Raw genomic sequence first — 23,062 nt, forward strand, 5'->3', positions numbered from 1 at the left:
TTAAGTAATGTATAATGAGTAGATGTCCTTAGTTTAGTTGCTTGATATATTTTAAACATTGCAGTTCCACTTGATGCACAATTATTCTGTGTCAGAGGGGCTTGATACATTTATTTACTTTTTGTATTCTTTCACGTAGGCCTTCATATCATCTATACTCAAGATGAAGTGGATATAATTCAAAATCTTATATTTTACATAGAAGCAGCCTACAAAGTTGCAGTAAGTAATTAAAGTACAACATTTAATTAAGTGAATAAAATAAAGTAGCTTCCTAATTATGCATTTAACTGTTTCAAATTTATTTTCCAACTCTTATCAAAATTACTCAGCTGCGCATGTTACCTTACTGGACTTAATGCTTCTATTGCGTACTTGTGTTGGATTGCATGGGGCTGCTGTGGGCCTTGCTTACATTTCAGGGTTTAAGTGTCCTGCATTTAAATCCTTTGCACTATTTTTTGTGCAGAGTTTGCACAATCCCTCTTGTCTGTGTGCCTTTCCCTCTAAATACTCTTGGTTCTCCTCCATTACATCCAAAAAAGATGTGCTTATGTGGTTAGTTAGCAAATCTAAATTGAACCTGTGTGGATGTGGGCATGAATGGACTAGCCCCTTGTCCGAGATGTGCTCTGGCCTACATTCCTTAAGGTGCAAGGTGGCTTTTATTTACACGTTCTTTTGTGCAGACAATGCTATTTAAAGATGATGGACGTGTAAAAAAAACTGATCAAGTATTTGTTCAATTCAGAAAGGAAAAGACCTAAATTAAAACTGAAATTATCCGTCTGTGATAATAGACAGTACCAGATGCTATATTATCAGTGTGTTAGGAACTGCTAATCCTAATTTTTACATAAAGCCATGCTGACCTTTGAATCATCATGAGCACCACCCTAAAAAGCCACATTAACTATTTGATGGGCCTAATAAATAAAGTGGTCACTCTGAGTAGTATGTGCATATAATGTAAATAAAATTAAAAGATCAACATTATCAGGAATTATTTTTATTTTAATTGCTAAAATTAATTGCTAATTGACACAAGTACTGAGTCCACATTTTCAGAGATATTTGATATCCTGTTTGCAAATTTAGAACTTTACTACAGACACAATTTAATATTAGTATTAAACTTATGTATGCTCCATGTTGTGTCCAGTGCTTTCAAGTCTTCAAGTTCTGCTTCTAAAATGTTAAATGAATTATAAGAGAGATTCATACTAAAGGTGTAAAAATTGAATACAGTGTCTTCTGATACATAGGGAATTATTTAACTTTTATTGTTGTATTCTGGATGTTTTAAAGGCATTACCTCTGAAGTAGTAATTGTTTCTTTAAATTGGCAGTGAAATTTATATTAATTTCACATTTCTAATGCGATTGTTGTTGTTTTTCTTTATATTATGCAGGATTATGGCATGTGGGAGCGTGGTGACAAGACAAACCAGGGAATTCCAGAGCTCAATGCCAGTTCAGTAGGCATGGCCAAAGTAAGCATGCTCTGATAGAAAACTTAAATCCTGAAAGATACTATATATATATATATATATATATATATATATATATATATATATATATAATATATAATATAATATATATATATATATTTAAAAAAAAAAAAGTGGTAACTGTTTGAAATTATGTACACTCTTGCTGACATAAAATGTTAAAATATGTGTTGGTGGACCTAAATATTTGTATATTATAAGGGAATTAAGCAATTGTGGGTGTATACATGCGTGCGTGCCGATAATGGACTGGTGCCCTGTTCAGTGCTTTTTCCTGACTTTCCTATAAATGCCACCAGGATCAACTCTGCTTGTCTGTAAATTAAAATAATTGGGTTTGAGAATATATGAATGCATCATTTTGTTGTGTTTTACTTTACTTTGTCTCTGCAGGCAGCCCTTGAGGCATTGGATGAGCTTAATTTGTTTGGAGCAAACGGTGGCCCAGGAACAGTTGTTCATGTTTTATCAGATGAAGTACAACATTGTCAGGTAATATCGCCATTATTGAAGGAATTAAAGCTTGTGTTAAACCTGATCCAATTAAATGCAACATGAGGGACTTGTATTAACTATGATCCCAAAAGCCAATCAACAGTATATTACTACACTTGTTTTTGATTTGAAAGACTGAAAGCGATCCTGCCCTCATACCAAAACACCTTAATGAACTCATAAATTGCAGAGTGATACTATAGTAATTACAGGTGTTCCTTCTCCAGGGGAACATATCTGCCATCCAGGTCTGTTAAAGTAAAAGAGGTACATAATGCTCAAATAATGTTTTATGTAATTTAAGTAGGAATTTCTGGTTTAGCAACCGAGTGTAATACAGTAATCCCTCCTCCATCGCGGGGGTTGCGTTCCAGAGCCACCCGCGAAATAAGAAAATCTGCGAAGTAGAAACCATATGTTTATATGGTTATTTTTATATTGTCATGCTTGGGTCACAGATTTGCACAGAAACACAGGAGGTTGTAGAGAGACAGGAACGTTATTCAAACACTGCAAACAAACATTTGTCTCTTTTTCAAAAGTTTAAACTGTGTTCCATGACAAGACAGAGATGACAGTTCTGTCTCACAATTAAAAGAATGCAAACATATCTTCCTCTTCAAAGGAGTGCGTGTCAGGAGCACAGAATGTCACATAGATAGAGAAAACAATCTCTAGCAAACAAATCAATAGGGCTGTTTGGCTTTTAAGTATGCGAAGCACCGCGGCACAAAGCTGTTGAAGGCGGCAGCTCACACCCCCTCCGTCAGGAGCAGAGAGAGAGAGAGACAGAGTTTGTTTTTCAGTCAAAAATCAATACGTGCCCTTCGAGCTTTTAAGTATGCGAAGCACTGTGCAGCATGTCGTTTCAGGAAGCAGCTGCACAAAAGATAGCAACGTGAAGATAATCTTTCAGCATTTTTAGACGAGCGTCCGTATTGTCTAGGTGTGCGAACAGCACCCCTGCTCAATCCCCATACGTCAGGATCAGAGAAAGTCAGCGCAAGAGAGAGAGAAAAGTAAGCAATCTAGCTTCTCAGCCATCTGCCAATAGCGTCCCTTGTATGAAATCAACTGGGCAAACCAACTGAGGAAGCATGTACCAGAAATTAAAAGACCCATTGTCCGCAGAAATCCGCGAACCAGCAAAAAATCCGCGATTATATATTTAAATATGCTTACATATAAAATCTGCGATGGAGTGAAGCCGCGAAAGGCGAAGCACGATACAGCGAGGGATCACTGTAGTTTTATCACAATAAAACCACACTTGATGAATTCTTGTACTTGATCCTAATGGTTGGCTACACTGTTGGATTTAATTTAATTTGTAATTTAATGAAGACCTTGTAATTTTTGATCATTTGAGTTTTAAACACTTGTCTATAGCCTGAAAAAGTGTAAGAACTGACATTTTCTCTCCTTTTTCAATACTAATGGCAACATATTCTTTGAAATTTATTTAAAACTCTTTCAAACAGCTGATTGTGTGGAAGACAAGTCTTTTTTTAAAGTCATTGTAAGATGTTGGTGATGCTATTATAGAATTACTACTTATATTTTTAATCTGTATATTAAAATACAGTGGAACCTCGGTTCATGACCATAATTCGTTCCAAAACTCTGGTCGTAAACCGATTTGGTCGTGAACCGAAGCAATTTCCCCCATAGGATTATATGTAAATACAATTAATGTGTTCCAGACCATACAAACTGTATGTAAATATATATTTTTTTTAAGTTTTTAAGCACAAATAAAGTTAATTAAACCATAGAATGCACAGCGTAATAGTAAACTAAATGTAAAACCATTGAATAACACTGAGAAAACCTTGAACAACAGAGAAAACTAACACTGCAATAATTCACGCTATAGTGCTACCAACCGCTGGCTAAAAACACTTTTTTTTTTTTTTAATGAGTTTTAAGCACAGGTAAAAAAATGAACATTTGAAAAAATCCGTAATTTAATAAACCACCAAGAAAAGTAACATTGCAACAATGCACGCTAAGAACCGATCACTGTAAACAGAAGTGAAAACAAAATCAAGCCCAGTGCATTCTTTAACTGCCTTCTCTACCTTATGAGTCCAGCCCTCTCTCTCTCTCGCGCTGCCTGTGTGTGTGCGTCTGTCTCTCTCTCTCGCTGCCTGTGTGTGTGCGTCTGTCTGTCTGTTGCGCTACTTGTGTGTGTGTTTGTCGCATGCTCTCTTGCTCGCTGCACAGGGAGAGACTGAACATGTACAAACTGAAAGGGAAACTGGCTTATTCGTATACAGAGTGTGTGGTCGTGAACTGAGGCAAAAGTTTGGCGAACTTTTTGGTCGTAAACCGATTTGTACGTGTACTGAGACGTTCGTGAACCGAGGTTCCACTGTAAACTACCATGCATTGATATCAAGATGTTTAATTACAGCAGAAATTAGATGCCATATGTTCAATGCAACAATGTGCCAGAGCTATGAAACCTGTAGGTCCATTGTTCAATGTCGGCTATGTATAACTTTGATTGTTCATCCTGTATTAAATACTCATTCATCGGTACATTTCTGTGCCGCCAAAACCTTGTCACTGTATAATGTTACAAAAGTATGCTACTCTTTAAATGCCTCTTTAACATTATGCTGTTCTTACTAAAGAGCAGCAGTGTTATATACTAATCATAACCTCTCTCAGAATTTGAATTAGTGATTTCTTATGGGTGGTGGTGTTGTTAGGTGCCTAATCCTAAAATGCCCTTAAGTTCACATAGTATGGTAATAACACAAGGTTTATACCTTATAATTCTTCCAAGATTCCAACAACCTTTGGAATCTCCTTTACAAAAAGAGGCTTCTTAATTAGGCCCTCAAACGTTTTAAGAAAAGTTTCTGCCCCTTGTCCTAAAACATGAATTCATACAGCTTTCATATAGTTAAGCTTTTTTTCACATTTGGAACTTTTTTCAACAACACGTATGTATTGCTTCAGTTGTGCATGAAAACAATGTGCTTGAGGTAAGTAGGTTTGAAAATACTGTATATGAATTAATGAAAATGGATGTTTGCAATCTAAAATATTGTGGATGAGTAATGGCCATTGATACACATATTCATTACCATGTTGTACTGGGATTTAATACAGTCATTGTATTTTGTGTATACAGTGATCCCTCGCTATATCGCGCTTCGCCTTTCGCGGCTTCACTCTATCGCAGATTTTATATGTAAGCATATTTAAATATATATCGCGGATTTTTTGCTGGTTCGCGGATTTCTGAGGACAATGGGTCTTTTAATTTCTGGTACATGCTTCCTCAGTTGATTTCATACAAGGGACGCTATTGGCAGATGGCTGAGAAGCTACCCAACTTACTTTTCTCTTTCTCTCTCTTGCGCTTTCTCTGATCCTGACGTAGGGGGTGTGAGCAGGGGGGCTGTTCGCACACCTAGACGATACGGACACTCGTCTAAAAATGCTGAAATATTATCTTCACGTTGCTACCTTCTGTGCAGCTGCTTAGTGAAGCGGCATGCTGCACGGTGCTTCGCATACTTAAAAGCTCGAAGGGCACGTATTGATTTTTGCATGTTTGTTTTTCTCTGTCTCTCTCTCTCTCTCTCTCTCCCTGCTCCTGACGGAGGGTGTGTGAGCTGCCGCCTTCAACAGCTTTGTGCCACGGTGCTTCGCATACTTAAAAGCCAAACAGCCCTATTGATTTGTTTGCTTTCTATGTCTTTATGACAGTCTCTGCTCCTGACACACACTCCTTTGAAGAGGAAGATATGTTTGCATTTTTTTAATTGTGAGACAGAACTGTCATCTCTGTCTTGTCATGGAGCACAGTTTAAACTTTTGAAAAAGAGACAAGTGTTTGTTTGCAGTGTTTGAATAACGTTCCTGTCTCTCTACAACCTCCTGTGTTTCTGCGCAAATCTGTGACCCAAGCATGACAATATAAAAATAACCATATAAACATATGGTTTCTACTTCGCGGATTTTCTTATTTCGCGGGTGGCTCTGGAACGCAACCCCCGCGATGGAGGAGGGATTACTGTACACAAGGTTTTTGCTTACTTTACCCCTTGAAAATGTAACTTTCATTATGATTAACAGACCCAATGTAAAATTTAAGATGCCCAAGTAATTAATGATTAAAAGCTTTAACATTGGTTTTTATTTATTTTAAGCTTTTTCCCCCACATATAATTCTCTTGATGATTTTTGAATGTTTATAAAGTCATGTTCTTCTTAAAGGTACAGTTGCTAGAGTTGAGCAACTAACATTTTCACTAAAATTGTACTATATGTGTAATTTGTATGTGACAATATATTATTATTTGAAAGCAATATCCCTGCATGAACTATCTAAAACTGTCTTAGTATAAATATGGCAATGTATTAAAACTTCATGGAAACATTTCATATTTATTTTAACGATTCTTGCATTAACGATATTTTATTAATTTTGTGTTACTTTTTGAATGATGCTATTTCTTTTTGTCATCCTTTTATTTTTTCCTTAAATTATAGTCTATTCTTCACTCTATGTTGCCAAGGGCTTCTAACTCTAAGGAAATTGATGCTGGCCTACTTTCAGTCATATGTTATCCAGCATTTGCAGTTGAAGATATGCAGCTTGTTAATATAACTAAAGAGGAAATTATTGTTAAATTGCAGGTAGGCATATTTTTGTTTTAGAGTATAGTTAGGAATAGTGGCATCAGTACTTAAATAGAAAGACGTAAAATTTTCCTGAAAACAAAAACAGATGAGACAAAAATGGTCTCCTGAAAATGGGTTATTTATTTTTGACACTTATGTTAATAGGCTTTGGAATAAATATTCTGTGTTCTAGTGGATAAATAAAAGCTTTAAATGTAAACGGTGTCAAACAATGTGTCCAGTGTAAAATGAAAACATTTAGGTCCAGGTGAATTTTTTCTAAGAAGTTCTGAAGCTCCCTTTGATTGATTGTACAAGGTTAAGCAAGTAGCATGGTGGGTGACTCCAGGATTGTGAGGTTGAGCTAAAACTACAGCATTGGTTAACAAAAACAAATATTCAATACTGTAATTTTTCATGAATAAAGTTTAAATGAGTGTCTATTTCTGAAAGTTATTAATTGAAATAGTTACTAATTTACGAACGGCAGGTATAACAGTCCTTTAAGGCACAGGTACTAGAATAATTTTGTATCAAAGACAATTTATACTGTAGATGGTATATGGCAGGGGTAGGCAACGTCGGTCCTGGAGTGCCACAGTATGTGCAGGTTTTTGTTCCAACCCAGTTCCTTAACGAGAACTCAATTATTGCTGATGAAGCACATATTGCTTAAGTGACATTTTAATGCTTCATTTTAGTGGTCTCGCTTGTTAAGGTTCTCCAACCTTAATTGCTTATTTCAATCTTAAACTGCTGCATTCAGTGTTTTAATTGCTCCTTATTAGCAATAAGATGTAAAATAGGGGTAGGCAATGTCGGTCCTGGTGAGCCGCAGTGGCTACAGGTTTTCATTCAACCCAATTGCTTAATTAGAAACCAATCATTGCCAATCTCAGCCCTTATTTAATTTTATGGCTTGTTAGTCTGTGCAATGTAAGGCTTTTATATCGTAGATTTTTTTCCTTTCCAAGGATATCATCCAAATGATTTGAAGCCTAAAACAGATCATTTTCAGTCTGTCACATTTTTTGTGTTTTATTAAATCAAACCGTGCATGATGAACACACACAGATGTAATTGGAAAAAAGCTAGCTGGAGAACTGCTGGCTGCTTTGTCTTTTACATCTTATTGCTAATAAGGAGCAATTAAAACACTGAATGCAGCAGTTTAAGATTGAAATAAGCAATTAAGGTTGGAGAACCTTAACAAGCGAGACCACTAAAATGAAGCATTAAAATGTCACTTAAGCAATATGTGCTTCATCAGCAATAATTGAGTTCTTGTTAAGGAACTGGGTTGGAACAAAAACCTGCACATACTGTGGCACTCCAGGACCGACGTTGCCTACCCCTGGTATATGGTATCTTCTTACACAAAACAAAATGTGGTAAAAAAGTAATAAAAAAAAAAAGTTTTGCGTTTAAAAATTTTCTGAAATATATATGTAATTTCTTTTATTAAAAGCAGGTTAATTAATTTAAAAAGTGATGATGAAATTGTGCAGTCCCCCAGTAAATAGAAATGTATTTACATGACTTTATTTTACTTGGAGATTATTTCAGAAATAAATAGTATAAAGTACTCTTATTGGGGAAAGAAAATCCATTCAAATATATATTAAAATTTTATGTGTTTATATACAGTATGAATAAGTCTGGTTGTGTGTTTAAAAAAAAAAAAAAAAAAAAAAAAAAAATATTAGTTTAATTTTGCTCTTGTTATGGTTTTAGTTTTAAGGGTGTGATACCTGAAACTATTTTGAAGATTAAAAAAAGTTATCAACTTTTTACTTTAAATATTATCTTGACCACTGTAACAAGTGATAATAAAACATTGTAGAAGGTTAAAAAAAAAAAAACTACTTTAAATGTAAATGTCTAAGATCTAACATGCTTTCAAAACCACCATCCTTCTTACTTTATTTACTGAAATTTAAAAATTTAAGGCAAAGGTTATTGTGAAAGTTTATACTTAGTCATGGTTAATAGGAAGACGTTGAATGCCAGAAACACATTATGTAATGCAGTTCTCTAAAGTTTAAAAACAGTTTTCTCTGTGAGAATGTGAAGATGGGTAATTCTGCTGGTGCTTCTTTGTTTTTCGGCTGCTCCATGTCATAAATGGGCTATTTCTTAGTATTTATTTAACTGACTTTAGGGAAGATGCTGTATCTGTGGTGATATAAAATGTTAAGAGATTCAGCTTTTTCCCCTTTTGTTTGACATTTATAGGGGCGATACGGTTGCTGTCGTTTCCTTAGAGATGGGCACAAAACTCCAAAAGAAGTAAGTTTTTAAAATATATTTGTATAGAGATATACAGATAAAATTCAACGAACTGACGGGGACCTAAAATATTTAGTTGTAATGAGATTCTGTATTTGTTGCTATAGTGATTTCTTTAACTTGTGTCCAGGCGTTTGCAATCATTTCAATACAGTAGCTTCTTGTGTTGTCTTCCTGTCTACAAGTTATGCTGACGAGAATTTTTCTCGGGATTTCCTTGCGATAATACACTTTCAGGGTGCGAATAATGCCCAAATCCAATGGCTAAAGCACTGCTGTGCAATTGGGTGGGAGGAATTCAATGCGAACATTATCTAAATGCGGAAGCATGTTGTGGGCAGCACAGTTATCAATCAGAAGCCGAATGATTGTTTTCTTCTTCTTCATATTGTGAGGTTTCTGAACTCTTTTGGGATCCACCCAACGGGAACGTCATGCTGAATTGCATCACCCATCGAGAAATTTTCTGTTTGTTTCAGTGCCGAGCCACAGCAGAACTGTGAGCCTGCTGTTGCCCCGGCAACAGATAAACAGTCTTCCACAGACTCGGTGATTGCATTTCAGGATGCTCTTCAGCGTGTTGTCCACTTGGGGGAGGTCCCAAGAGAGTTTAGAAACCTCACGTTTTCTTGAATGAGTGCCACATTAATAGGAATGTTTCTTGAACGAGCATCACTGAACCACACAAATACTGCTTTTTCTGCGTCTTCAAATTCTGCAGTTCGCATACATTTGCAACCCGAGATTTTTCTTCTTTTTTTGCTCAGTCTTTCAAGAAAGTTGACAGTGTTGATTGCGAAATTCCGAATTCACTGGTGACGTCTTTTTCTTTTTGCCGCAATCGAGAGCTGCAAAAATGTAAAGCTTTTTTTTTCTAATATGAACTGTTATCGTTTTTTTGTGTCTGCCGTTTCTATAGAAGGGTGACAATGAGTTAAATTCCAGTGGATGTTTTTCAAATGTTGACGAGCAATAAGCAGAAGGTATCACTGAAAACCACCGAACAGCAAAAAAACAAAAAACAGTACGAGGAAAGTCCATAGAAAGAAATTTTTTTTACAGTGTTTCTGTTTGGGGATCATTGTGCACAACTGAGCTGCGACCACAGAACTAACTGCACTGTGGATGATTCATTCAGGCATTTCAAGGTCTTTTGGGCACTTCGTTGTAATGAAAGTATCTGCTGAATGTACTTCAAAGTAACGAGATTTCTGTAGACTCTTATTATATCGGGACTATAAAAATACTTTGTTGTAATGAAAATTTCGTTGTAAAAATAATTGTTGTAACGGAATTTTACCCGTTTTTTTTTTTAACGTGAATTATTTGAGGGCAAGTACTTTTTTGCATTATGCATCAGATTATGATTTTTTTTAAAAAATGTTTCACATTTATTTTTCACTAAAAATTGGGAAAGTATAGTATTTTAAAGTTTTTTTCAGCAAAGTATAGTTCACAAAGTGAAGTGTTGGTTTCAACCAGAGAATGCCAATGTTTTCTGCATAACTATTATGCTGTTTAAAGGCAAGCTTGTAATACCCATCTTGTTAATGCACATTAATTTTTTAGGACCCTAATAGGCTATACTATGAACCTGCTGAATTAAAGCTTTTTGAGAACATTGAATGCGAGTGGCCTGTCTTTTGGACTTACCTAATTATTGATGGTATCTTCAATAAAAGTTATGGGCAGGTAAATTAATCTAAATTATTAGTACATAACAACTATGCCTGGCACTAAACATTGCGGTTATTCTTACAGTAACCTGTGTTCCTAGCGCAGTAATGATTTGTGTATCCCTTAGGTACAGGAGTACAGAGATGCACTAGATGGCATTCTTATCAAAGGAAAGAATGGAATTAGGCTACTTCCTGAGTTATACAGTGTACCACCTGATAAGGTTTGTGATTGTGTTGTAAAACTTCTTTACAGTTTGAACATGTACTGTATGTTATCTTATAAGGGCTATAAACTTCTTATTTTATTGATATGTAACCTGGGGAGAACACCATGATATTCATTGTAGAAAGTGTACCGATCAATTTACAGTTAGTAATGCTTTGTGTAAAATTACTGCACCATTAAACCAAAAATAAGGAATAAAATGGATATATACTTAGTAAAAAAAAAAAAGTAGCTGTAGACAACTTTACTACTGTCTACAATTTTTGTAGAGTTACCGTATCTATTCTTGATTCTTTATTTGATATCATTTTTAAATGCCCTTGCATATAATTGTGAATTGATTAATTATCTTAAGCAATAGCACACCTCATAGAAACACCTGCTTTCAGTTTGTCATTGGACTCCTTTATTCAGTTTGTTTGTGTATGTAAATAACGTTTAGTATGTCCATTTTTTAAAATTTTTTTTGATAAAATGCACTTTTACTTATAACTTTCATATTATTAACAAAAACATCATTGTCCATTCCGTTCTGTTTTTGTCATAAATGTCCGTGGTCTTTATGATCCTCATGTTATGCTTCAGACTCGCATAATTATTTTGACTTTGATACTTTATAATCCTGAAAGTACATTAGGTCAGTAGAAACTATTTGAAAAGAGTGTGCCATTCAGTTCAGCAGAACATAATTGCTACATGTTCAATATTTGTAGGCAAGGCTTTTGATACAATTTTATTTCACCTATAAAGACATCTCATGCAAATTAGGCTTTTCCTATTCTAACCTGTAGTCATTCAGAATACTGACTGCTATCTGAAATCCTCCTTACAATTATTCTTTGATATAAGAACACTTTTGTTGAGAATAGGTTAGTCACTTGAGCGTAGTTCACCTTATTCACCATGTTCAGCTGATCTTTTTAAAATACAGTCGAGCTGAAATTTGAACTTCTTAAACCGCCTCTTTTCATCAACCCTGCTTGGCAATTTATTCTATATATCTGTAGTTCTCTATATAAATAAATATTTTCAAGCATTTAAGCAGAATTTACATTTAACTTCCATCTCTTTCGCAGCCTTCTTGATATGGAATGGATTTTGAAGAAACAATTGCCACACACCTTGTATATCAATTTCATAATTTTAAGACATTTGTCACATTTTAATCTCTTGTTTTCTCAAGAGGAAGAGATGTAGCTTCTTCAGTTTCCTTCAGTCCCAGAATAAGTTTAGTCTGACTTCTCTGGACTTCTTGTAGAACCCTTCAGTACTTTGTGTAAAATGAAGACTATATATGCACACAGTGTTCAAGTGTATAATTTGCTAATGAGGTGTATAGGAAAGAATTCCGATAGCTTTTTTTAATCACTTATAATCACTTTCCCGGTTGATGACACCCATGCTTTTAATAGAATTTCAGATTTACACTTTTACCCTAATTGTTCTGAAATTGTGCCATGTATCAAAACAAGCTTTTATTGTGTTAAGTCTTTTCCCTGAAAAGCCTTTTCAAAAGCATTTTCAAAGATGAGGCATGCAATTTTATTTGCTCCACTATAGTCAGATGCTTTTGTTGCTTATTTATAAATTTAGAGTGTATTAGTGGGGACAGGGTATCACCCTTCATCACCCTTGATTATCTTCTAACAAATCTGTGAGTGATGATGAATTCTCCATCATGTCTTTTTTTTAATTGTTTCCATTAAATTGCTAGTAATGCACATTAATCTAAGCGTATAGTCACCTTGTTACACAGTGGTGCATTTGCTAGCTTTCAGTCATTAGAAATGTCTTCTGTATTGTTTGTGTATAAATCTTGTTAAAGGTTTATATACTGTATAATCAGTAGCTTATTTGGGCACAATACAGTAATTGTAGAATGTCTCCTTGTTTACTTTGGTATAGTTCAGTATGTCATCTTTTTTTTCTACGCACAGGTGGAAGAAGAATATAGTACTCCTCACACTGTGGACAGAGTAGCCATGGGGAAGCTTCCACATATGTGGGGACAATCTTTATATATTGTTGGGAATTTACTGGCCGAGGTATTAGAAATGTTTTCTTTATGCTTTAGACATCAGTTAATATTTGTTGGTTATTTTTAATTTATTTAATATTTATTTTGTGTTCTTTAAGGGTTTCCTAGCACCAGGGGAAATTGATCCTCTTAACAGAAGATTTTCTACTGTTCCAAAGCCTGATGTTGTAGTTCAAGGTTAGTTTTATGTTTCTGTTTGTCTTCATGTACTAGTTAATTATATCTGCCTCTGTCATTTTGTGTTTTTTTTTTTTTATGCTGCAGTTCAAATTGTGACTGTTTAAATACAAATAAAGGATTTCTTATTTATTTATAATATTTTTTTTGTTTTTACATTTTCTTATAATTCAGGTAACATCTAGTTGTTACAGTGACTAACATATTTTTTGTTAAGCTTATAAGATTTTATTTATTTCTATAGACATGGTTTGACAATTTGTTTTTATAAATAATTTGCTTTGACATCAAGGCAAACATATGAAGTTTAAACATTCCAGTTATATTAATAAACTTGTGTGAATGTAGGCCCTTTTTAATGGTACATTAGCACATTTTCTTTCTTGGGTCACATTATTGAGACATGATAAAAAAAAATTATTCTGTATTTCTAACACATTTTGTAATGTGTTGATGTGCACAGGAAGTTTTAACAGGTGTTTTGTTTAGGTGAATTTTATTCATACATTAGAATTTACAGTAGTATAGTGAGGTTGATAAATGGGTGGTAAGATTATAGTATTACTTAAGCAATAAGAAACACAGCAGCTTTAAATGACAAGTATCTTGATATCAGTTAGTAATAGTTGCTAAGGACTAATAATTGGTAGAGAATATTTTGAGTCTACATTAAGATACAGTGGTACCTCTGGTCATGACCATAATTCATTCCAAAACTCTGAACGTGACCTGATTTGGTCGTGACCCGAACGTAATTTCCCCATAAAATTGCATGTAAATACAATTAATCCGTTCCATACCTTACAAACTGTATGTAAATACAGTAATCCCTCCTCCATCGCGGGGGATGCATTCCAGAGCCACCTGTGAAATAAGAAAATCCGCGAAGTAGAAACCATATGTTTATATGGTTATTTTTATATTGTCATGCTTGGGTCACAGATTTGCGCAAAAACACAGGAGGTTGTAGAGAGACAGGAACGTTATTCAAACACTGCAAACAAACATTTGTCTTTTTCAAAAGTTTAAACTGTGCTCCATGACAAGACAGAGATGACAGTTCTGTCTCACAATTAAAAGAATGCAAACATATCTTCCTCTTCAAAGGAGTGCGTGTCAGGAGCACAGAATGTCACATAGATAGAGAAAACAATCTCTAGCAAACAAATCAATAGGGCTGTTTGGCTTTTAAGTATGCGAAGCACCGCGGCACAAAGCTGTTGAAGGCGGCAGCTCACACCCCCTCCGTCAGGAGCAGGGAGAGAGAGAGAGTTTGTTTTTCAGTCAAAAATCAATACGTGCCCTTCGAGCTTTTAAGTATGCGAAGCACCGTGCAGCATGTCGTTTCAGGAAGCAGCTGCACAAAAGATAGCAACGTGAAGATAATCTTTCAGCATTTTTAGACGAGCGTCCGTATATTCTAGGTGTGCGAACAGCCCCCCTGCTCACACCCCCTACGTCAGGATCACAGATAGTCAGCGCAAGAGAGAGAGAAAAGTAAGTTGGGTAGCTTCTCAGCCATCTGCCAATAGCGTCCCTTGTATGAAATCAACTGGGCAAACCAACTGAGGAAGCATGTACCAGAAATTAAAAGACCCATTGTCCGCAGAAATCCGCGAACCAGCAAAAAATCCGCGATATATATTTAAATATGCTTACATATAAAATCCGCGATGGAGTGAAGCTGCGAAAGGCGAAGCGCGATATAGCGAGGGATCACTATATATTTTTCTAAGCACAAAAATAGTTAATTATACCATAGAATGCACAGTGTAATAGTAAACTAAATGTAAAAACATTGAATAACACTGAGAAAATCTTGAACAACAGAGAAAACTAACATTGTAAGAGTTTGCGCTAGACCCTTACGAACCACTTGCTGTAAACACTTTTAAGCACAGGGGAAAAAAATTAAATGACACTTCTCTTGCAAAACTTTTCAAAGCATCCTCTAGTGGCTTTAAATTCCTCACCTTCTCCACTCAAAGGATTATTTTTCAGCAAATCGCCATGAATCTTCCTGGCTTTCTCGCATATGATTGCCTTGCTTATGGTATCCTCTGCAAATTGCTTCTCGTTCAACCACACTAGCAAATGTTTTTCCACCTCTTCCAGCACTTGAGGCCTCTGCTTGGTTAACATTGTAATTCCTTTTGCAACATCAGCTGCTTTGCTAGGCCCTGTATACGCAAACAAAAGAAAATGGAAACAGAGAATGGCACATCATTGGCGTGTATGAACGCGCATAGGGAAACTGGCCGCCAGTGTTTTTGTTCGCCACCAGAGCGTGTGGTCGTGAACAGATGCAAAATTTTGGAAAACTTTTTGATCGTAACCTGATTTGTATGTGTTCGGAAACATTCATGACCAGAGGTTCTACTGTATCTAGTGTTTAATGGGTGTGTCATTTTATTTTTTTTGCTTTTTGCTTGAACCTTTGGAGTGGCACTGGAGATGATGTAGTGTTGGCTTACCAGAGTCTTTAGATAAGATCATATATTGAGAACAAATGCTGATATAGTTTCTTAATGTATGTAATTTTTTTATTTTATTTAATTCAAACAGTCATAATCAATTACATTTATAGATTCTTATTCAGTTCACTTTAAATTGTGAAAACTGGTGCTGATCCTTAAGTTTTGGAGTTGAGAGGCTCACTAAGGAACCTGCATCTCTCTGCTTGCAGGAGTTTCTGGGGATGCACAAGTATTCTGTGATTGTCAAATCAAGTTTTTGTACATGAAACATATTCATGCTCTAATTTATTTATTTTTTTAGTATCCATATTAGCAGAAACTGAAGACATTAAAGACATCCTGCAGAAACATGGTTTTAATGTTGAAACTGTTGCTGATGTATACCCAATCAGGGTTCAGCCATCACGAATTCTTAGTCAGATCTATGCAAGACTTGGTAAGTACAGACATTGAAAATATCACAGAAATAATGAGAAAACAATAGGAACTATTAAAGTATTTTCCCACTTTATTTGCCCATTTCATTTTTGTCTCCTAATGAAATTGTATTGGAGTATTTTTTTTTCCAGTTTTCAGTTTTTACTTGCATGTACTGAAATTAGGAAGTTAAAAAAAAAAAAAATAAAAATACTTGAGAGTCCAGGACAATTGAAGGTCTCTTTGCATCAGCCGCTCCCACCTTCAACCTCCACAAGTCAGACAGCAGGTACAGGCCCTGGAGAAACAATGGGTGGAGAAGAGCGGGGTGCTGCATCGGGCCCTGGGGTAGCAGGAACTGACACTTAGACAAGAGTTTGCATGACTTGCAGAACACCATACTTTTTGATTAAGGATGATTTCTTATATTGGGTGATTTCTGATTGCAGAGGGCAAGGGCTGATTGAAGAGTTGGTGATCTCGACTAGTCATAGAGAGAGAGAGAGATGGTTTTAAAAATTGCTCACACTCATGTCTTGGGGGTTCATCTTGGCATGGAGAAGACAATGGATCACATTTCGAAACACTTTTATTGGCTGAATATGGACAGAGCTGTGGAGCAGTTTTGTAGATCCTGCCCTAACCGCCAAGTTGTTTCCGTTCATAGACCTGCCAAGAATCCCCTCTCACCGATGCCTATTTTGCATGTCCCTTTTGAGAGTGTTGGGTTAGAATCTCACAGGTGTCGAACTCCAGTCCTCGAGGGCCGCAGTGGCTGCATGTTTTCATTCTAACCATCTTCTTCATTAGTGACCAGTTTTTGCTGCTAATTAACTTCTTTTGCTTTAGTTTTAATTAACTTGACTCAGGCCATTTAGTTGTTTCTTTTTCTTTAATTAGCAGCCAAACAATAATGAGACACAAAACAAACTGCCACATGACCAGCTCACCTGTGCCCATCACAAAACATCTGAAAAAGAAAGGTGAAAATCTCAGTAAGGCTGATCTCTCAGGTCAAGCTTTTAACTATGTTCTTAAGAGAAAAAAAAAAAAAGAAAATAAACATTTTTGGAAATGTCCGCTGTGGCAGAATGAGAGCAGCAACAAGCTGTGGAATTAAATAGCGGGTTTAATTAACAGCAAGAATCAGCTTCTCATTAAGAGACTGTTTGGAGTAAAATTGGTTGGAGTTTGAAATCCCAATTTAGCTGGTCGTCTGTTGGCTCATTTCACATCTCATTTCTGTTTGGCTGCCATTTAATGAAGAAACAAATCAATTCAGAGGACTGAATCCTTAAAAACAGGGCTATTAAAATGAAGGGAAAAGGAGTTAATTAGCAGTGAAAACTGCTCACTGATTAAGAAAAGGGTTAGAATGAAAACCTGTAGCCACTGCGGCCCTCCAGGCCCGGAGTTCGACACCACTGGATATTGTTAGCCCACTTCCCAAGAGTAAAAGTGGTTCTTAGTACATGCTCGTGTTGGTTGATTATGCAATAAGGTACCCCTGATAGCTGCTCTGTGGAAGGCCAATGCCCAAGCTGTTGGTGAGGCTTTATCAGAAATATTTACACATATTGGCATTCCTCGCAAGATTTTGACTGACCAGGTTACTCCCTTTGCTTCTTGCATCATGAAGCAACTGTGTGAGAACCTTGCAATTAAACAATTGAGCAGCACTGTTTATCACCTGCAAGTGAATGGCCTGACTGAACAATTTAACAAGACTTTATAACCGATGATTCAGTGGTGGCCCATGATGACCCGACCTCTTGGGATGCCGTATTGCCCTTCCTCCAGTTTGCTGTTTGGGAGTCCCCCCCAGGCATCCACCAGCTTGAGTTCAATGGAACAGTTATTTGGCCATCGGCCACAAGGAATGTTGGATATTTTTTGGGAGGAATGGATGGAGGTTAGTGGTGCAGCTCACGGGGTAAGATTTGTCAGTTGGGTCGTTTCATTCCAAGAACAGATTTCTAATTTGTCCTCTGTCATGGTATAGCATCAGCAGCACAAATAGGAAGCACAAAAATATAACACTGACAAGAAAAGCAAACTTCGCGAATTCAAAAAGGGCGATTGGTACTGCTATTGATCCTGTCTGACCCACATAAATTTCAAGTGGCTAGTTCCAGTAGTAGTGGAAGAACATTTGTCTCCTGTAAATTATAAGACCAGGATTCCTGTCCAACAAAAGCCCATAAAAATCTTGCATGTGGCTCTTTTGAAGGAGTGACATGAACCCCAGCAGGCCATGTCTGCAGCAGTCATTTGGACAGAGGTTGCTATTGATTTGATGGACACCCAGAAGGCTGAGATGTTGTCATTGATTGGAAGGAACTCTGATGTCTTTTCGCCCATGCCTTGCCAGACTAAAATTGCATTAAAATACAGATGCACCAGTATCATCTTTCGGAAGCGGCGAGGAAGGGGATATGTGAGGAGGTGAAACAGATGCTTGACCTGGGTGTAATTCGTGAAAGTAAAAGTGAGTGGCAAAGCCTAATTATTCTGATCCCAAAACCCAGTGGCCCAGTTCGGTTCTGTATAGGTCTTAGACACTTTAATAATATATCCAAGTCTTGATGACTTCTTTGAGAAACTTGGGCAAGCCTTGTATATTTCACACACTGAGTCTCATAAAGGGGTACTGGCAGATGCCTCTAGATGAGTCCAGTTGCGAAAAGCCAACATTAATCACTCCAGATGGGTTGTTTGAATTCACCAGGCTTCCTTTTGTTCTCCATGGTACACCATTGACTTGACTTTTCAGCAGATGATGGATCAGATTCTCCGACCCTGTTCTTCATATGCTGAAGTGTATCTCGCTGATATGATCGTTTTTAGTATTGACTGGAAGTCTCATCTTGACCACCTGTAAGCAGTGCTTGACAGTCTGAGGCAGGCTAGGTTGACCGCTAACCCCAAGACGTGTAAATTGGGTTTGTCAGAAATGCATTATTTGGTGTACTCTATGGGGAAACTTTTTGATTAAACCTCAGGTGGATGAGGTGGCTACATATACGTGTCCGAAAAACCAGAAGCAGGTTCGAGCTTTCCTCTGACTTGCTGGTTATTACATTACATTCATGTCAGATTTTTCACCTAGAGCTGCTCTTCTCACTGACCTAACGAAGGGCAGAAAAAAACACGCCATTGTCTGGACTGCTGATTGTCAGAGGGTTTTCTCTGACTTAAATCTACAGATAGATACAAGTGCTTTTGGTTTAGGGGCAGTGCTGTCTGTGTTTCGATGGGGAGAAACATCCCATCATATTTCTGAGCAGGAAATTGCTGCCCAGGGAGAGTGTAATTACTCAAACATTGCGAAAGAATGTTTGGCTGTTAAGTGGGCAGTGGAGACCCTCTGCTACTAATCATTGGGTCGGCGGTTTACCCTGGTGTTTGACCATACTCCACTTCAGTGGCTCTACAGACAGATTGATTCTAATGCCTGGTTCACTTGGTGGTTTATTAGCATGCAGCCGTTTGCTTTTGATATACGTCACTGTCCCAGTTTTGCACACATCAATGCTGACATTCTCTCTTGTCTGGCTGTGCAGGGTTTAGGCGGTCGCTTTGTCCACACCAGTGTGAACTAAGCTGGGGGTGGGATATGAGATATTTTAGCTCTTTTGAGACCCTCCCCCAACTGTGCTTAACACCAAAATGCTGTTGAAGCGTCTGTCAAGGGTTGCTTGTCCATCACCGAGGCAACTGCAGGTTTATGGCGCCACTGAGGCAACTGCAAGTTCACAGCCTCCGTGCATAACACGTCTCTCGCCCATTGGTTGATGTAGGGAACATTCTAACCTGGCCATTGACCTGTGACCCATCACTGCTTGTTTGCTGTGTCTGTGCGTATTGAAGTGGTAGGCCCCGTCTGAGTAAATACCCTGACTGTTCTCGTTTCATTTGGGGAAAAAATTTGGTTTTCTCTGAGCCTTTGGACTCTTGAGTCTTCTCTTGGGTACAAGACAGTGATAATAATGTAATGTTATTCTTTGAACATTTTTATATTTATATTTTATATATTATTACTTAAAACGTTTTTTTTTTTTATATAATTAGTGATTTTTTTTTTTGGGCTTAGCCAGGATTAAGTGATAAAATATATCTGTTAGGTGCTTCTGTCCTTTTTTTTTTTTTTTTTTTTTTGGTCCAATTTGTTAACCTTTTCATTCATTACTGCTTTTCATTGAATACATTCATTTTCTTCCCACCCAAGGTCGCAACAAAAGACTAGGACTGAGTGGTCGACCTTATAGGCGGATAGGTGTTTTGGGGACTTCAAAACTCTACATTATTCGAGACACCATCTTCACATTTACTCCACAGGTGATTCTAATGAGAATATAGTGGCTATTCACATTTCATACTTTTCATTTATAATGTAATGCCCTGTAGGGATATGTTATTTTCCAAGTCTGTGAGTACACCAAATGTTAAAAAAGCCATAAATGCAGTTTTATGGTGATGCATTGATTACTCAGGCAGTGATTTAAATCTCATTTTTATTGGCAATGTACATTTAGGTGAACAAATGATATGTGGATGTTTTTTCTTTGCCAGTTTAATGTTAACATTCTAAATCAGGTAATTCCAAAGTAGTAATATTTCATAATAACATCCATTGTGTTGCAAACCAATGAAATCAACACATTTACGGGTGACTGCTGTTAGAAATAAAAAATGGAATTGTAACAGATGCATCTCTAAAACATAACATGATATCTGCCATTTAGCATATTAGCACTAATATTCAACATTTTAAGGGACTTTTAATAGCAGTGCAGTAACTTACAGGTTGCAGTGCATTTAAAAAAAAAAAAAAGGTGTTGCTTAATTTTTCATAAGCTAATTTGTGGCTCGTTACTTTTATAGTTTATAGATCAACAGCAGTTCTACTTGGCACATGATAATCGAATGATTGTGGAGATGCTTCGAACTGATCTGTCGTACTTGTGCTGTCGCTGGAGAATGACTGGTCGACCTACAGTCACCTTTCCAGTATCACAAACCATGCTCAGTAGGTTTGGGGATTTAATTTCCTTTTTATTTTTTTATGGTTTTCTGTTTTATTAATTACAGTTCTGCATTAGTTTTAAAAGTTAATGATTTTATCTGTGTACAAATTTGTTGTGTCAAAAAATGCATATTAAGTGATAGCTTTTGTAAGCATTATAAATTCAGCTTTTAGACAGCCTTGTAGAGAGCTGTACTTTACTGATTCCCAAAGAGAAATTCACCACCCCAGTTACAACATTACAAAAAAAAAAGTTTAAGTGTTATGGAATTGCAATTATTTACAGGAATTTTATCCTAGAAAATTTAAAACAGATTTTTTTTTCTTTACACCTTTATTTGGATTTTCTTAACGTCTTATAGCTGAAAATCGCTTGGACTTGGATCCACCAGTTTTAGCAACCTTGAGGAAGCTGCAGGATGGTTACTATGGAGGAGCGCGGTAAGACCTAATATCTTGGGTAGAGTTTTCTGAAGTTTTTATGTTGAATGTTAAGAGCTGCAGTGTTTAAGCTTTAAACTTAAATGATTTACAATCTCTCTGAATGGGTAGGGTGCAAGACTAGAAAAATAAGATTTACTTACCTAACAAAATCCACACTTTTTACATTGTTAATTTAAAAAGATTAATCATTGCTTATGCAGTGTGTGGTTGGTTTAAATAGACACTACTGGAAGCCTTGTCTTGGAGTTTTTCATCCTTATATATACTGTGTATGTGTGTATATATATATATTAATTAACAATCTCTTGCACTTCAGATGCCCATCCTAACAGCATTGATAATAGGATGGGAACCAATTCCACACATTCCATTGCAGGGGACACTCATGCACACATTGTCACACCCACTTAGCCAGTTCATAAATGTGAGTTAACGAAACATACATTATTCACATGTGGGAAGAAACTCCATGCAGACTCAAAACAGACCTTTACCAGGCTCAAATGTAAAATCAGGACTTTAAGTACGGTGTCACCATAATGATGACCTCTCAAACATAGAAAAGAGGAGGCAAAATTGCTGAATGTTTTCACTTTTAGAGGTTGCCTTTTCTCCTGCATTCTGTATTTTTTTTCCTGAGTACAAGTATGCCATGGTTTTTCCTGGAGCTCAAGACGAGTCCTGTAAAATCTGAATGTCTGCTCCAGCGTAAACAGTCAATGTTGAAAAGTATTTCAGTAGATACAGTAATTCCCTTTAAACAGTATTACAGTAGAATGGGCTGGGGCTACAATGAAGACTATGTAAAATCAAAATTCCTGTTCCATCTCTAAAAAAAACATTCAGTTTTGTTAGAACACAGTTTTCATGGTAGCCTTAAGGTTTTCTTTAATGTAGTGCATCTTATATACATTTCAACTTACAATATCTGGCATGTAGTCTTCAAAAACTCAAATGGAACCACGTTGTTCCATCATCTGAGCTGAAAAATGTTTATTTTATGTTGCAGGAATTTTTTTGGTTGTGCCCAGTAATTTTGTTTTATTATATTTGAACATCATTATATCAGTGCATTTGAAGAGGTTTGATGTAAACACAATCATAATACATATTTAAAAAGATACAGTATCTAATGGGAACCCTTAATGGTCAATTGCTGATAAGTGTCTTGCATTTATGTATTACTGATTACCAGTAACTCAAGTCCCATCTTACAGGGTTCAAACAGGGAAGTTGTCTGAGTTTTTGACAACTTCATGTTGTGCTCATCTAAGTTTCATGGATCTGGCATCAGATGGTAAGCTGCCCCATGATGGCTTTGGTAGCAATGATGTCTCCATGCATCAAGGCGATGATTTACATACTGCAGAGTCTCTGCATGCCTTTCACTTTATTGATGATGGTAAGGATAAGCATTCATATTCATTTCAAATTACATTGTAGTTGGAGCTGCTCATTAAAAAATGTCTATAACATTGGCAGAAATAGTGAAATTTAGTACATAATAATATAAAAAAAACTATAATACATTTTCCTTTTCTTAATAAATACTAATTTGACAGACTTTGTTTTACCAGTGTTTCCATGTATAACTGAAATCCTAACTTTTTTTTATCACAATGACATTTACACTTGGCTT

The 23,062-nt window shown here is 36.4% G+C and overlaps 1 protein-coding gene across 3 annotated transcripts in view; it reads left to right on the forward strand.

Annotated features, from left to right (window-relative positions):
- phka1a (phosphorylase kinase, alpha 1a (muscle)) overlaps nt 1-23,062 on the forward strand; it is an 81,312-nt gene that overhangs the window by 20,814 nt on the left and 37,436 nt on the right. For 2 of the 3 annotated variants that reach the window (XM_051928958.1, XM_028791560.2), the window contains exons 5-18: nt 140-222; nt 1,413-1,493; nt 1,905-2,003; nt 6,519-6,665; nt 8,886-8,939; nt 10,509-10,631; nt 10,744-10,839; nt 12,782-12,889; nt 12,981-13,059; nt 15,838-15,972; nt 20,182-20,291; nt 20,838-20,982; nt 21,342-21,420; nt 22,641-22,825. In XM_051928958.1, coding sequence (XP_051784918.1) covers nt 140-222; nt 1,413-1,493; nt 1,905-2,003; nt 6,519-6,665; nt 8,886-8,939; nt 10,509-10,631; nt 10,744-10,839; nt 12,782-12,889; nt 12,981-13,059; nt 15,838-15,972; nt 20,182-20,291; nt 20,838-20,982; nt 21,342-21,420; nt 22,641-22,825 — 1,524 coding nt within the window. The remainder of the gene's footprint in view (nt 1-139; nt 223-1,412; nt 1,494-1,904; nt 2,004-6,518; nt 6,666-8,885; nt 8,940-10,508; nt 10,632-10,743; nt 10,840-12,781; nt 12,890-12,980; nt 13,060-15,837; nt 15,973-20,181; nt 20,292-20,837; nt 20,983-21,341; nt 21,421-22,640; nt 22,826-23,062) is intronic. The other variant, XM_051928957.1, reaches the window with a different exon arrangement.

This window comes from Erpetoichthys calabaricus, chromosome 6 (genome assembly GCF_900747795.2).
Source record: "Erpetoichthys calabaricus chromosome 6, fErpCal1.3, whole genome shotgun sequence".
NCBI lineage: Eukaryota > Metazoa > Chordata > Cladistia > Polypteriformes > Polypteridae > Erpetoichthys > Erpetoichthys calabaricus.